At 40.8% G+C, this 13,400-nt stretch overlaps 1 protein-coding gene across 1 annotated transcript; it reads right to left on the reverse strand.

Moving 5' to 3' along the window:
- Positions 1–2,753: 2,753 nt before the first annotated feature.
- On the reverse strand, positions 2,754–4,766 carry LOC139546785 (ADP-ribosylation factor-like protein 4C). Its single transcript, XM_071355565.1, has one exon. The coding sequence runs from the start codon at positions 4,114–4,116 to the stop codon at positions 3,538–3,540; it is 579 nt and encodes a 192-aa protein (XP_071211666.1). The 5' UTR covers positions 4,117–4,766; the 3' UTR covers positions 2,754–3,537.
- Between the last annotated feature and the right edge of the window lie 8,634 nt (positions 4,767–13,400).

Genomic DNA, 13,400 nt, shown 5'->3' on the forward strand with positions numbered 1-13,400 from the left:
ACCTAAAAGGAAGTGATTCACAAACCTTCCATAACAAAGCCATCACCTACAGAGAAATGAACCAGGAGAAGAGCCCCCTAAGCAAGTTGGTCCTGGGGTTCTGTTCACAAACACAAACATACCCCACAGAGCCCCAGGACAGCAACACAATTAAACCCAACCAAATCATGAGAAAACAAAATTACTTGACACATTGGAAATAATGAACAAAAAAAACAAGCAAACTAGAATGCTATTTGGCCCTAAACAGAGAGTACACAGTGGCATAATGCCTGACCACGGCAACTAACCCAAAATGAAGAAAATCTTTGACTATGTACAGACTCAGTGAGCATAGCCTTGCTATTGAGAAAGGCTACCGAAAGCAGACCTGGCTCTCAAAAGAAGACAGGCTATGTGCTCACTGCCCACAAAATGAGGTGGAAACTGAGCTGCACTTCTTTACCTCCTGCCAAATGTATGACCATATTAGAGACACATATTTCCCTCAGATTACACAGACCCACAAAGAAATCAAAAACAAATCCAATTTTGATAAACTCCCATATCTATTGGGTGAAATACCAGAGTGTGCAATCACAGCAGTAAGATGTGTGACCTGTTGCCACAAGAAAAGGGCAACCAGTGAAGAACAAACACCATTGTAAATTCAACCTATATTTATGTTTATTTATTTTCCCTTTTGTACTTGAACTATTTGCATATCATTACAACACTGTACATAGACATAATATGACATTTGAAATGTCTTTATTCTTTTGGAACTTTTGTGAGTTCACTGTACATTTTTTAAATATTTATTTCACTTTTGTTTATTATCTATTTCACTTGCTTTGGCAATGTACACATATGTTTCCCATGCTACTAAAGCCCCTTAAAATGAAATTGAGAGAGAGATGGTGAGGGGGGAAAGAGATGGTGGAGAGAGAGAGAGATGGGGGGAAGAAAGGGGTGGAGAAACAGAGAGAGAGAGAGAGAGAGACAGAGAGAGAGATAGATGGGGGAAGAAAGGGGTGGAGAAACAGAGAGAGAGAGAGAGAGAGAGAGAGAGAGAGAGAGAGAGAGAGAGAGAGAGAGAGAGAGAGAGAGAGAGAGAGAGAGAGAGAGATGGTGCTGCCTGCATGACCATTCGTACCGTGTGACTCAGCAGCTATCTGTCAGACCTGAAAAAGTCATGGACAAATTAACTGGTGAGAAGACTAGTGGTCGCTGGGCCTTGACAGATGATGTTTGCTTAAACACCCAGCTGGCTGTATCCCGGCCACCTCACCCCTTCTCACCCCTCCCCATCCCCCTTTGCTGTGCCTGTTTGCTCCAAATGCTAATTTCACCCAAAGTGTTCTCAGCCTCTGTCAGTTTCGCTGGCTGTTCTGCCTGCACCAGCACATTAGTATTTTAATTGAGGAGGCCGTGTGGTTGTGCATGGTGGTGTGTGTGTGAGTGCGTGTGTGTGCATTCAATCTATCCATTGTCTTTGTCTACATTCATTACCTGAGTCAACCCAGCAGTTTACCGAATATTACAAACTAATGTTAGTGATTACCACCAATCTAAACACCATTTAGTCTTCAGTTGGTCAACGGCAAGTTAAAACTACAACAGTCCAGCTCAGAAAAATAACTTAGCATTCAAACATCACACCACATCTAGTTCAACAGATAATTGTCCCTTACCAGTGTCCATACTAATAGTGTGTACTTAACCAGGGCCGGCCCTAGCTTTTTGGGGGTCCTAAGCAAGATTTGGTGGACCCCTTCTTGACGGCAGAGATATTTGTTTTTTTAGTACATTTCCTGTATTTCTCTACACACACACAGACACAGACAAATACGTGTGCATGCATACATCATACAGTGTTTATATAGGCTGCTGAACACACACACACACACACACACTGATCTACATATACTATGCAGGGACAACCCAAACAATATGTGTTTTATCACCCCTGCAGGACATAATGCAGCTGAGAAAACATGCAGTCACAAGATTCGTTGTGTTGGCACAGTCACATAGCCACATATCTACAGTACACACACACCAGGGATAATTGTTTTCCATGTGCTATCAGACAGGGTCAAGGAAAAAAATAAATCTGAATGAAGTAATATATAATGTATCTACATTGAAGACTAAATAACATCAAAAGGACATGCACACACACTCTCTCCCTCTGTACTTCACGCAAGTCGGGTCAACTTATGGAAAAACACCACACGGCCTTTGAGTGAGGGAATATACTGTAGTAAGAACCGCTGGTTACTATCCCCATCCTCATGAGTCATGACTAAGAAAACTATTTTCATAGTGTTAATGGTCAGAATATGGCAGTGCCATGGTCAATACATACATACATACACACATCCAACACCAATGGGTAGGCCTATCCAAAACCTCTACATTCTAACACCAACTCACAAACCACGATGGGTATGAGCATGCGTTAAATAGAGACATTTTGGGAGATCAAGTGACAACATTGAATAGATTCCCATTAGTTCATTGATAGACTGTGACCAACCCTCCTGTCTTCCTCTTCCCTCCCTGATACACACCTTTGAAATGTGAGGGTCTCTCAGGAGAGACGTAGAGACAAACCAGTCCATGTGTTCAGGTCAATAGTTCACCAGGTTTAAAATACATCTCCTGTTGACCACCATCATCTTGGCCAGCTGTTGACATTATCCTCTTACTGTAGATTACATTGACATTCCTATATCACATCATGGAAATAAAAGTAATCAGTCACAATGCATTTTGCATATATTTTAATATTCAAAAAATTATTCAATTTTGGCTTTTTGGTACATACACAGCCTGTTTTTTTGCTATACAGTGTAGTACTCTACTATTTTGTTAGGAAATTAAAAGCGCAAAGTAGTGGACCACGTTGCAGACAATGTTATCCTCAGTCCACCACGCATAGTAAACTTCAACGCTCCAAAGCCTTGTTAACTTCTGCATTAATAAACCCATACAGAGACTGAGGTGTGACTTTCATAACACAGATATCTTGGTTTCAGTTTATTTCTTCTCTCTGAATGAACAGGGTCCATTTCATTGTGACCCACATCCACTTAACGTGCAAAGTAAAACTTGCTGTCCAAAGAAGCATTCCGTCAGAATGTCCATAGTCCATCACAGTATAGGTCTATACTGTATGGGATGCTTCTTCAAAATAACATGTTGAGCTACAGATTTATAGTCCATGGTAAAGCAGCAAATGACGGGCCAGCCCGCATTCATTTATCAATGCTTTTGTTCCTATGATAAAAGTAATATCAAGTTTGTTTTGGTTAACCTTAGTAAATATCTTGCACCAATAGGATCACCCTCTTGCGTGCAAAAGCATCATTCAGCTATAGGATTCACAGCGTCAGCAACTTTTACAACCCAATGAAAGGAAATACAACAATCACCGCAAAGTAAATGTCATTTTAGGGCAACATTGGCATACCCAAACAGCATTTAGATACAGTAATGTTGCCTAGGTTTAGGTTAATGAACGATCCATAGGCTACGACCCATAGGCGGTCGTTATCGTTTCTTCTTTTGCTTTAAAGACTTTCTCCGCTTTACTATCATCTCATATAATTTGTCCATACCCTCGTGGAGTCCCTCGCCAATTATGGCGCAGCAAGGTTGGACGTGGTATGTGGTGGATGGGGTGAGCTCGTGGAGAGCCAGCTGTTTTTCAATGTCCGCGACTGGAAGAGATTTGGGCAGGTCCTGCTTGTTGGCTATCACCAGCAGCGGTGTCCCCTGGTTCTCCGCGAATTTGGTAACTTTATGCAGTTCCGTTTTAGCCTCCTCCAACCGATCGACGTCTACGGAGTCCACCACATAGATGATGCCGTCCGTGCACCAACTGTAGGATTTCCATAGGGGTCGGAGCTTCTCCTGGCCTCCGACGTCCCAGAAGTGACAGCTGATCCCCTTTGCCGTACCATTACTGAGTTTGATTTTCTCAGTGTTGAATCCAATTGTTGGCACGGTGTTTACGAATTCGTTGAATTTCAGACGATAAAGAACAGTCGTTTTGCCAGCCGAATCCAACCCCAGCATCACAATGTGAAGGGATTGGAAAGCAGATATGTTGGAGAAACTGTTGCCCATTTTCAATAGCAGGTGAAAGGAACGTCTAGCTTCTCTACAGAACCTATGTGATGACCTAAAACAGCGTTTAAATGTTCAATAGGCTCCTCGATGAATCCACAGCAATGATAGCCTATCAACAAACGTAAAGTCAATGTGTTTACAGGCCCGACGTGCGCTTTGGATGGTTCATCCTCGTTTCCCCCTCAGAAGCTTTGGGGAACAGTGTCCTCCTCAGTAGGACGCAGCGCCGGGTTCATTAGAATTTTTCTCCACACTCCAGTTAACATTCATTTCATTTTGCAACTGTCGAACTCCCCACACAGATAAAGGACGATCCTGGTGGGTTACAACAAACACATTGCTTCCTGTCTCTCTCTACTGTTTTCTCCGTGAGCACTGCGCACTTGTCTCCCGTCCCCACGTCTCCTCTATAGGCACGTTGCCTGTCCAAAAAACGACCCTCCGTTCCGGGAATTTAAAACAAATAAATCCACCTGCGTTTCGTGGATGAGTCCAAATTATCGCGAGAAATGGCTACACTGCGTCCATAAACAAAATTACAATTATTGCAGCTATGAATTTGGGTTGACGTTATGAGCTCTATGGTAGGCTACGTGACGGCACATGCGGTCGGACTACTACCACTGCGGCCGCAGCATACACACTGATGAGGAAGCAGAAAGCAAAACAGCGCAGTAGCCTGCCTACCATAACATACGCTCCACCCATTCGGGCCATGCCAAACAAAGTGCACATTTCTTTTTATTATTGTGGCCACATGCACGTTGCTATGGCCACATGCACGTTGCTATGGTTTCATAAAATTCCTTTGACATGCATATCGAAATCCATATAGCAAGAAATGTATATGCGTAATAAATAGCCTACCCCTTTGCGTATTTCTAATTTGATTCGATTCACCAATAGGCCTGTGGATTAAAGCATACGCCTATGCAGCTGTGCAAGCTATTGATCAATTAGAATGCTATTAGTTAATACATAAGTAGGTGTTTTAATATTGAGAATGAGCACCTTATTGTAGGTATTGGCTACGAATGACTATGTCGATGTCACTTTATGTGCATAACATTATTATAACGTAAAAACAATTGAACTGGTTCTAGTAATATGCCTAATATCCTAAATACATGCACAATTAAACGATTAACTATAACTGACCTATATTCAGTAGAGAGCATTTGTATAGGTTTAACAATTTCAGAATTCTCTCCTGAGATTATAATGCAACATTTTCATAAGGGTAAAGAGGTTTTTTGAAAGAAGTCAATACACGGAGGACGACGCCACCTTCTGTCGAAGCCCAGAAACAACAGACCGTAAATAAATAGAAGTATGCTTTGCCGCTTAAACGCTTGTTGTCTAACCCAAGCGCATGCTATTTTATGAGTAAAATTATAGATACCTTAATACAAAGTTACCCAAGTAAAAGTGAAAGTACCCCAGTAAAATACTACTTGAGTAAAAGTCTGAAAGTATTTTGTTTTGAATATTAATAATCTTGTTTCTCATGGTCTGAGAGTCCTTTAGGTGCCTTTTGGCAAACTCCATGCGGGCTGTCATGTACATTTTACTGAGGAGTCTTCCGTCTGACCACTCTACCATGAAGGCCTGATTGGTGGAGTACTGCAGAGATGGTTGTCCTTCTGGAAGATTCTCCCATCTCCACAGAGGAACTCTGGAGCCATGTCAGAGTGACCATTGGGTTCTTGGTCACCTCCCTGACTAAGGCATTTGTCCCCTGGTTGCTAAGTTTTGTTTGGCGGCCAGATCCAGGAGTCTTGGTGGTTCCAAACTTCTTCCATTTAAGAATGATGGAGGCCACTGTGTTCTTGGGGACCTTCAATGCTGCAGAAATGTTTTGGTACCATTCCCCAGATCTGTGCCTCGACACAATCCTGTCTCAGAGCTCTACAGACAATTCCTTTGACCTCATGGCTTGGTTTTTGCTCTGACATGCTCTGTCAACTGTGAGACCTTATATAGACATGTGTGCCTTTCTAAATCATGTCCAATCAATTGAATTTACCACAGGTGGACTCCAATCAAGTTGTTTAAACATCTAAAGGATGATCAATGGAAACACGATGCACCTGAGCTCAATTTCGAGTCTCATTGCAAATGGTATGAATACTTATGTAAATAAGGTATTTTTCTAGGTTTTATTTTTTATAAATTTGCAAACTTATTGCAAATTTATTAAAACATTTTTCCACTTTGTCATTATGGTTGTATTGTGTGTAGATTGCTGAGGGGACTTAAACAAAAATACATTTTAGAATTAGGCTGTAACGTAACAAAATGTGGAACAAGTCAAGGGGTCTGAATACTTTCTGAATGCGCTGTGTATACTGTATTCTCGACAAAGCTTATTCTAATGTTTATACTACTGTACAGTGCATTTTAGTTACACTGGTTATACACACACACCACACATTTATTTATATACAGGATTCTTGACAAAGCTCACGCTAATATATCTACTACTGTACATATCATTCCTAGAATATCCTGTGTAAATTCATTCGGTGTAGACGTGTTTTGATTGCATGTGGATTGCTATTACAGTGCTATTTGGCTTGTTAAATTGGATTTGTTCCGACATTTCTTGATTTCTTGTTGCTCTTTCTGTTTTTTCAATTGATTATTTGTGTACGTGTTTGACATTTTACTGCATTGTTAGGAGTTAGTAACTGATAACTGGTGTACTTGACCAATAAACTTTTATTCGATTTTTCACATTTAGAACTGATAGGTTTAGAATACATGAAACTGTCAAAAACAGTTTGAAAAACATTGGTATCGTCATTCACTCTGACCATAAAAAGCCCCAGAAAACCAACTGTAATCCTGTTGTATTCTAGTAGTCTTCATTCCATAAATACACAGAGAGAAGCCCCTTACTTAACAGAACAGAACTCATGCACATACTGTATCTGATAGCTGCCCCATCCCATATGTTCCTGGTTGGGTCTGAAATGTAAAAAATTAGCAGAGGGCATGAAAGGGCATAGGCTATACAAATTAATGCTCCACTTGACCCTAATAAAAACATAAAATAGCCTACTCATATTCAATTTCAGCAATTGATGTTTGATTTATTTCATTGTGAACATATGGGAATATGGAAGTGATTGTTAATTGCCATTAGCAGAGTTGCTATGAACCCAGATGTATATTAATGTTAAAGGGATCCTCGTTAGCCACTTTATCATTTCATCAGAATTTCTCTGTCCTCCACAGGTCTTGTTTTATATAATCTAATGAAGTAGCAACAGAGGAGTGCTCACTCTGATTGATGACTGGAGGGGAGGGGGCCTCACTCTTTTCTCTCTCTCTCCCTATCTTTTCCCTCTTCAGTCCTCGCCCCCCATTTCCCTTTCTCACAGCAGACATATGTGCACATGCGCACACACACACCGTTTTGTACCGCTATCCTTGTGGGAACCAAATAATTGATTCCCATCCACAATTATATTTTCCCCAACCCTAATTCTAACCCTAACCCCTAACTCTAACCTTAATTTTAACCCTAACTATAACCCTGAACCTAACCCCTAAGCCTAAAATAGTATTCTTCCTCGTGGGGACCGGCAAAATGTCCACACTTGTCCGAATTTTCCTTGTTTTACTATGCTTGTGAGGACTTCTAAACAAACACACACACATACACGCACATACACACACACACACTTTCTTCTCTTCATCCCCCTCGCACACACACACACATTCCTCTCCTCCTGAAGTCACGAGGAGCTCTTAATAACGAAATCGTTTTAGTTCACAACTCATTATCACTGCCTTATCAGGGTGAAATTGTAAGGGTTTTAGTACATTATGCTTCAGGTTTATGGTGGAGATCAGCAATGTGACATTAGGTTGGGTGGTAATAACTTCATACATTTATGAAGGCAGTAATGTTTTAGCACTTCATCACTTCACTGAAACGTGAATGTTCAAAGAACAGAACCCCAAATACATTTGAATATTTGTCCACTAGATAGCAGACTCTGACACAAAACCCCTGCATCAAATTATCGCCATCTTCTCCAGAGGTTATTAAAATCAGCTAAAATCACACTATTTACACTAGCCAGGATCAGAGGTTAGGGTCAGCTCTAGTTCACAACTGAAATATATGGATGGTTTAATACCATCTGTATTTTCACAGCCACAGCAGAACACACACGCATGCATACACACTCCAAAGTCAACCACCGTGCCATGTAACATCAGTCAAAGCAGCAAAAACACACTCTCATGCTAACACTCACACTCCCCCCAGGTACGACTGTTTATCACTATTCCTCGGTGTGCCAGTCACTGCAGAAACATTGCACCACCCCCTCTCTCTCGCACACACGCACGCACGGACGTACCAACGAGCGCACACACACATACTCCCAGGTGTGTTTCATCCTGCAGCAGGAGTTAGAGGGAGGAAGAGTTTTTTTTCCAACCTGGAGTCTTAGAGGAGACCCAGCAGATGTGCTGTCAGTAATAATCCATCTCCTTTTAGTTACCTCCGCTCCTCCTGCTTTTGATAAGACCTCTTAAAGATTCATTAAAGTTTCATTTCAAGAACCTGCAATCATTGAGTGCTTTTGGAGTAAATCCTACAATTTCCAATGAGAGTAATAAAAACTAGCATTTTCTTACGTGATTTATTCATTTCACCAAGCATTTAGTTTTTAAGGTTTTTCTTTGTGTGGGAGTGAGACTTACCCCAAATATTTGGACTGTGCTTGTACATGTTTTTTTGTTAGTTTCGGTCAGCCCAAGTCTTTAGAGTACAGCACAAGGTGTGGTTAAATCGTTTTAGTCTACACTCCAGTTACTACATTGACTTGTGCAAATTTCATGCTATGTTGCAGCTCATCATGTCTAAACATGGTATCGTTGTGATGCAAAGACAAGATATTAAACATTCATGAATTAAATGAATGGAACTAGGTCACATTGAACGGTGTGCCATGGTACAAACCAATGGCCAGTGCTGGAAAAACTAGCCAATTGTCACGAGGAAAAGTAAAGATACCTTAATAGAAAATGACTCAAGTAAAAGTGAAAGTCATACAGTAAAATACTACTTGAGTAAAAGTAAAAAAGTATTTGGTTTTATATATACTTAAGTATTGGAAGTAAATGTAGGCCTAATTGCTCAAATATACTTAACTATCAAATGTAAAAGTAAAATAATAAATCATTTCAAATTAGAGAACCAGACTGCTCCATTTCTTTAATATTTTTTTTTACGTATATCAAGGGGCACACTCCAACACTCAGACATCCTTTACAAATGAAACATGTGTGTTTAGTGAGTCAGCCAGATAAGAGGCAGTAGGGATGACCAGGATGGACTCTTGAAAAGTATGTGAATTTGACAATTTTTCTGTCCTGCAAAGCATTCAAATGTAACGAGTGCTTTTGGGTGTCAGGGAAATGTATGGAGTAAAACGTACATTACTTAAGGAATGTAGTGAACTAAAAGTTGTCAAAACTATAAATAGCAAAGTACAAATACTCCAAAAAGGTATTCTTTACTAAAGTACTAAAGTAGTACTTTATGGTATTCTTTTACTTTTACTTCACACCACTGCTACAAGTACCATTTTTGTAGCTCTGGTAACTACTGTACTTCCTCCATAACTAATAAAACACACCAGGTTTTCCACCATCTAGAACCAGTACCAGCACAACAGGTTATCCATCATTTAGAACCAGTAACACTAGGTTTACAACAAGCTATAATTTATGAATAGATAAAGAGGAAAAGATAATGAGAATATCAATGACTAGAATTTCGAGGGCAAAAAGACATCATGTTCAGTACTGATAATAGGGTGGCAGGTTGTAGGTCCTGGTAATCTATAACCAGTTTACGCAGTTATCTTGTCAGATACACAACACAACACACACACGCACACAACCCCCTGTACAGTGCATCATTTATCTCCAGAAATGTCTACTGATATTCAATAAGGCATACCTGAGATTTCTTTCAACCAATGCTCTTTGAAGAAGTTCTCAAGCTGCCATGTTAGCCTAAGCGCCTTTTAATGTCCATCTTTTTCATCATTCACTACTTTTGCTGGGGTTGAAATGGACCTGCTGAGGTTGAAATTAATACAAGTGAGATCGTATCTATAATACACTGAAATGACTTCTGATGTAACTATGGACGTTTAGCGTGTAGCCCTCCAGATTCGTATAGGCTCCATTTTCATGAGCTTCCTCATTCAAAGACAACTACCACCCATGTTTACCCCAACCATTAAACAACACACATCATACATTCTTACACATTGAACAAGAGGAACAACAATTCTGCATCTGAATGGATATCCATAGACTTAAACACATGCTTAGGTTGCTACCTTATGACAGGCACACAGGACCACCCACCCATGCTGACTTTAAAAGAGGTCCATGTTGATATTATTCTGAGGCTGACAGTTGGAGATAAAAGCCTGGGTTATGTCATGGTAGATACACCTCGCCATAAGCTGTAATGGGGGATAATGGTAGCAGACATCCCCAGCTTGCATCACTGAAGAGAAGCATCCTGTCTTCAATCCTCAGGTGGAGCATGAGAGTGCTTTCTGGGGGTTGGGAGAGAGGGAGAGTGGATGTATGGAGGATAGGAAGATTGAATGAAATCCCACTTTCATGCTTCATGTATCAACAAAAGCATTGAAATGCTTTGATGGAAAGGTGGAGGATGGAGGATGTAGAGTGCGTGTGTGTGTACTCACACATTGTGCTCGTAGTTTGTGTACTCGCACATTGTACATTCAACAGAGACAAGGCAGAGGAGGTAAGATGTGTGAAAAAGCTACCCAATGTATGGCAGTAGTGTATACGTTGTGGAGGGTTGATGTTATGGCATTACATGATCTGAGAAAGTAGAACAGACATCACTATGACATGGAGAGCCTGTAGGCCTATGCACAAAGCCAAACAGCCCATTAAGTGGCTTTTAATAAATGATACTACCTCGCTCTTACAATGAGTGCCATCTGCAAATCCAATAGGCTGGAGGATGGGAAAACCGGTGAAGGTAGTTGAGTCCCAACTGTGACAGATACAATTCTCATCTTTCTACAGAGAAAGAGATTACTGATATGGTGAGTTAGGGTTCATGTTTGGGAGGGTAGCCACTAGGTTACTGCTGTTGATATCAAAGCTGGCCCTAGTTCATCAACCTCCCATCCCATTGCACAGAAAAATACAGTAGTAGCTGAAAGGGAAGCTGTGCCAAAGAGACTCTGGGATGATGGCATCCATTCAGGCTGTGGTCTATTTCCCCATGTTGACATGGTAAATGTTTTACGGGCGGCACGGCGGCAGACAATCAGCTGATTCACCAGGGTCTTGTCAGAGAGGGGCTGCATGGGAACGGAGCTGGCTTCTGTTGACATGGGCTGGCCTACCAGAGAGCATTCTGGGAAGGTTGTAATATCCATTAAGATCATGGTTTGGATACAGGAGTAGGATGCCATTTGTAATTTTCTGCCCTGCACTTACACACTTCAAGCAGAGTAATATCATCTCAATGCAGAGATAAAAAATTCAAGTTTCCACAAAGAAAATGACCCTGGTATTCGAAGCCATCAGCCTTTCCAAATGTATGCCAGCCGAATCAACATAAGCTGCCCACACATTACACCATTTTAAACTGCGATTTTGAAACAATTTGGGATCCACAAGCAACTCCTGGGATCACTGGTGAATTGTATAGTCGTAGGCTCTGACCAAGATGTCGTAGGTCACATAATGTGAGTGGATGAAAGATGTGCAATATGTTTTTTGCTCTCCCCCGATCCGCATCTTAGGTCCCGATAGTTTTTCTGACATGCTAGCCATTTTCGTAACGTGTGTAGTGAGGGAGCTGCTACAATGCAACTTGTGCTCCTTTGCTTGGCTGCAACCACAGAGTAGAAGAGGTAGAAGGGGACTCTTCTTAAAGCCATGGACATTCATATATTGTATAGGTCGTTATCAATAAAATGTCACAATACGGTGCAGAGCGTTCGATTTGCCTGCTGGGGGGTAAGGAGACTCCCAGCTATGCTAAAAACCATTGACAACTGCATGTCGTTTTCAAGGGATTGTTAAATTCATTTGAACTATTAGGTTGTAATATCATCACCTCTTCAAGAGGATAGTCAGAACGACAATTGTTTGATTGTTCCGTGCAAAACAATTGCGCACATTTAGCTCTATCATCAGTCATACAGGAAGTAACTGCATGCTTTCATGATAAGTTAACATCAATTGATCATGTAAATTCAGATTGGTGGGGTAGGCTCACGATATCACTCAATATTGGCCACCATTAATTGGATATTTGAGTGATATAAAATAAAAGTGAACTATACCTGACAAATATGAGGGGTTTAGGTTAACTTCCCATCCTTGTGGACTGGCTGTAAAGCAGCAGAAGGGCACATTCACATTCAGAAGGGCCAATAATTGATTTAGTACTGAAAGCATAAGCTACAGTTAGCTAGCACTGCAGTGCATAAAGTGTAGTGAGTAGTTGACTCAGAAAGGCAATAGTTGAAGCAGCATAGATAGAGCGAGCTAGCTATATTTCATTGTATTTTTTTTCTTCTTATTCTACCTTTTACTTAGCTAATGCAGCTAATTTAGCCTACCTACCCAAATATCTTGACTCAAACAGAGAGGAATGCTATTAATGTTAGCTAGCTGGCTAAGGCTATCCAACACTGCAACTCTTCCAAGTCAATGTAAGGTTTTGGTTTTATAAATGTATTGACACCAGGGCCCGCCGGTTTAACTGCTAAACTACTTGCTGTACACTAATGTATGATTGTACACTTAGGATTGGATTGTGGGTGTACTAATGCGTTGGTTCAATTTTGTTTTACTATAACCTTAAAATGGTGACGATGTAGGTTGTGTAGCGGTTAGGGGTTATGGTGTGAAGGTTTGGCATGAAGAGGTTTTTGTGCCTAGTCACAGACAGCTGTTTTGTACTGAAGTCCACAAGTGAAGGTAAAAAGTGAAAGAAGGAAAGCTTGTAGATGCGAAAAGGAATTTTACAACAAGCAAAGTGATAATGCTCTATGTGGCTGCTATGAGATTGAACTGTGTGTGTGTGTGTGTGTGTGGGTGATCAGGTGTGTATTCATTCTGATGATTCTTTGGTAAAAAGTTTCTTAAACAGAACGAAATGGGGCGGGACCTACCTGAATTTGTCCAACTCTTGAAACATTTTGCAATTGTTTGGATTTAAGATTAAACCCCAGATCAGCTAG

The sequence above is a fragment of the Salvelinus alpinus genome, chromosome 20 (genome assembly GCF_045679555.1).
Source record: "Salvelinus alpinus chromosome 20, SLU_Salpinus.1, whole genome shotgun sequence".
In the NCBI taxonomy this organism is placed as follows: domain Eukaryota; kingdom Metazoa; phylum Chordata; class Actinopteri; order Salmoniformes; family Salmonidae; genus Salvelinus; species Salvelinus alpinus.